This window comes from Etheostoma spectabile, chromosome 6 (assembly GCF_008692095.1).
Source record: "Etheostoma spectabile isolate EspeVRDwgs_2016 chromosome 6, UIUC_Espe_1.0, whole genome shotgun sequence".
Classification (NCBI taxonomy): Eukaryota; Metazoa; Chordata; class Actinopteri; order Perciformes; family Percidae; genus Etheostoma; species Etheostoma spectabile.
The window spans coordinates 1,924,287-1,927,127 of NC_045738.1; the positions used below are offsets into that span (position 1 = coordinate 1,924,287).

The window sequence follows — 2,841 nt, forward strand, 5'->3', positions numbered from 1 at the left end:
TATATATATATATATATACACTGTACATACATACTGCATATTTTTGTTCAGCAGTGACCGTTTACTCATTAAACCTTGAGTAAACAAAAGCTTTATAAAGCATTACCTATGCCTCACAGCACAGTGCTGAGCAAGCAGGAGTTTCAAATTTCATTTATCAAACTGGCAGACGAGACTGATCTTGTCATTTGTTTTCCTGTCAGTGGGAAATGCCTGCTTTATGCTCTTAAAAGGTGTGCACACTAAGTTTGATGTGAGATTTTCATATTTGTATCGTGTTATAAGGAGCCTAAGGAGCCTTAGGAGAGCTGTTGAGCTGAGTGAATGGGTTCCAGAGGAAAAGCCCATATGTTTCAAATCTGCCACAGCCTAGAAACTAAACAATAATAGACACGTAGAATAGTCACTGCAGTGGATTGTCTTATGGACCACTATTGAGTCCATGCACAAAGCTGTGTAGAAAAAGGAGGCAGGTCAATAATCAAACCATTATGTGGTTGACAGTTTTACGACTGTAAAAGTTAACTACAAATGCCCGTTACTAATGCGCAATGATCAGGAGCAACCTGCTTAGGTGTTTGCCAGAGAACTGTGCTTTTAATCATTCCAACTGGGTGCACAGGGGAACACTGAACCATCTGGCTCGCTCCGGTGTGTTGAATAACATGGTGATCTTTGGGTCACCACAGTTTGTCAGTGCTGTTGCACAGCCAAAGTCAAACCAGCAATATTTGGATATACATACTGACTTAATGAAAAAAGGTATAATGCAATTACATAATCACAATTTAAATTTCTGTAATGAATGAAACCGGATTAGACATTAACAGAGAAGTGCCCGAATGACTGCATAAAATCAAGCACTCCATAGTCACGGATAAACGGTTCCATCGCTCACAGGTATCAGGTTTCGGGTAACGGGGCACCACTAATCTGTTGAGATATGTTTTAAGTTAAATCCAAAATGTAAAATATGCATTTGTTCAAACAACACAAATGACATTTTATCTAACAAGCATCCACTGAGAACTACTGAAGCATGTCTTCTGTTACCTCAGGTGATGCAAAGCCTAAGTATTCCCAGTCCCAAGTACCACCAGCAAAACTGCAAGTGAAGAAGAGACAGAGAGTAGATTTTGTCAGTATAAGATTGTGATTAATTGCTGTAATTTTATATAAAATTAGTCACTTTTGAATATTTCAAACTACAGTCTGATATTTTATACCACTGATTTTCATTGTAAAAAATGACATTGACACATTTAGTGAGCATGTCTGTATTTTACCTGCGCCTGGGGGCCTCAGGAGAGTCATTGGGGGCCACTCCCCTGGCTACTGAGGCCAGGAACTCCTGCCTCTTCTGCTGAACCAGACATGCTGCACGGATTATCTTGTGGCGCGGCGTCCGTAGATAAGGCCGGTTAACCTTTTGTGCCAGGTCCTCAGTCACCATCTCCAAGTCTGTCTGAGGACAGAAAGAGAGCTGGCTGGGAAACGTATATAGGAAACTGAGTGAGTGAGTCATTTTAATATAATATGAATGCACAATTTCAAGTTCAACTGTCTCATAAAATAATCTGTTCTGTCTTGACTAAGTGACTTAAGAAGTAGTCCAAGTAACAAGTGAACTACTTTTAGGGCTACTGTGTATATGTCTTTTAAGATGTATTATTTTTATAAGCCTTTGAGAGACTCGAAGACCACTGGGAGACTTGCCTTTTCATTTAACTGTGTTTAAGGCAACAATATAAAAGACAGCAGGTCAAGATATTCCTCGTCTATACTGATTAATGATAGAACATTAGATCTTTAATTAAAAGCTGGGTATGCAGGTATAACTGGGGCAGATTGTGAAGACCATGAGGTAGAAAGCTTTAGTCCCACATCTCTAATGGCCTATATAAAACTGGCTGCTGTGAACATTTATCTTTTTTTTTTAATAAGTAGGACTGAAACCTGCATAAGCTCGTAGATCTCTTTCTTTGTGCTTTTGGGCTCCAGAAAGAACCCATAAGGATAAGAGCACTTCAGGATGCGGCGAGTCTTCAAAAGTTCTAGGACCGCATCTTCAATAAATGTAGTGTCAGGTGGGCCTCCTTCCCCTGGGAAAGAGAAGGAGAGAGAGTTGAATAACAAAAATGCTTTACTTTTGTAGAAGGCATCTTTTATTCCATCCTAAATTACCTACATGTCTTAGCAGATACAAAATGCTGAGAAATCCTGTAACAAAGCATATGAAAGAACAGCACCACTGTACTAAATGCATTGCAGATATTGTTCTTCTATATTAAGGGATCTAGCTTGCTGGCAGGGAAGGGCCAGGAATTGTGCCTTTAGTAAACAATAAACTGGAAATCTCTCTAACAGCTTGTGCATATCATGCTCACATTGTGATCTGCTCTTTTGAAAACAACAACAAAACAGCCAGATTCAGATCTGCATCAGAATACACAATAGTGATAGTAAATCATGGCTGATTGTAATTTTTGGAGAATTAAACCTGTCAGCATATATAGTGTGCAGGATGAATTGTGCAAAACTTCAACTGAGCCAGACTTATTAACACTGAGTTATTGAAATTTTTCATTTCTCTGTCAGCTGGCAGTCAGATGTCTCTAAGTCATACTTATGTCAGAAACACCACTACAATCAGAATCTAATGAAACTCAAACTGAGCGTTGTGTATCAGAACAAAACTTGGCTATGCTTAACAGGTTGTAATTGCCTGCTCTGATTGGCAGTTTAGGGCTCTAGACAAAGCTTATTCACGAAGCACAGCTTTTTAGTAACTTAGACGTGCCTGCTGAATAATACCTATATTACCCACTGTTAATACATCAT

At 39.1% G+C, this 2,841-nt stretch overlaps 1 protein-coding gene across 4 annotated transcripts in view; it reads right to left on the reverse strand.

The window, feature by feature from the left end:
* LOC116690659 (ankyrin repeat and IBR domain-containing protein 1) overlaps positions 1 to 2,841 on the reverse strand; it is a 37,012-nt gene that overhangs the window by 8,316 nt on the left and 25,855 nt on the right. For all 4 annotated transcript variants that reach the window (XM_032517752.1, XM_032517753.1, XM_032517750.1 and 1 more), the window contains 3 exons: positions 1,957 to 2,102; positions 1,287 to 1,465; positions 1,054 to 1,105 (listed from right to left, as the gene is read on the reverse strand). In XM_032517752.1, the coding sequence (XP_032373643.1) occupies positions 1,054 to 1,105; positions 1,287 to 1,465; positions 1,957 to 2,102 (377 nt within the window). The remainder of the gene's footprint in view (positions 1 to 1,053; positions 1,106 to 1,286; positions 1,466 to 1,956; positions 2,103 to 2,841) is intronic.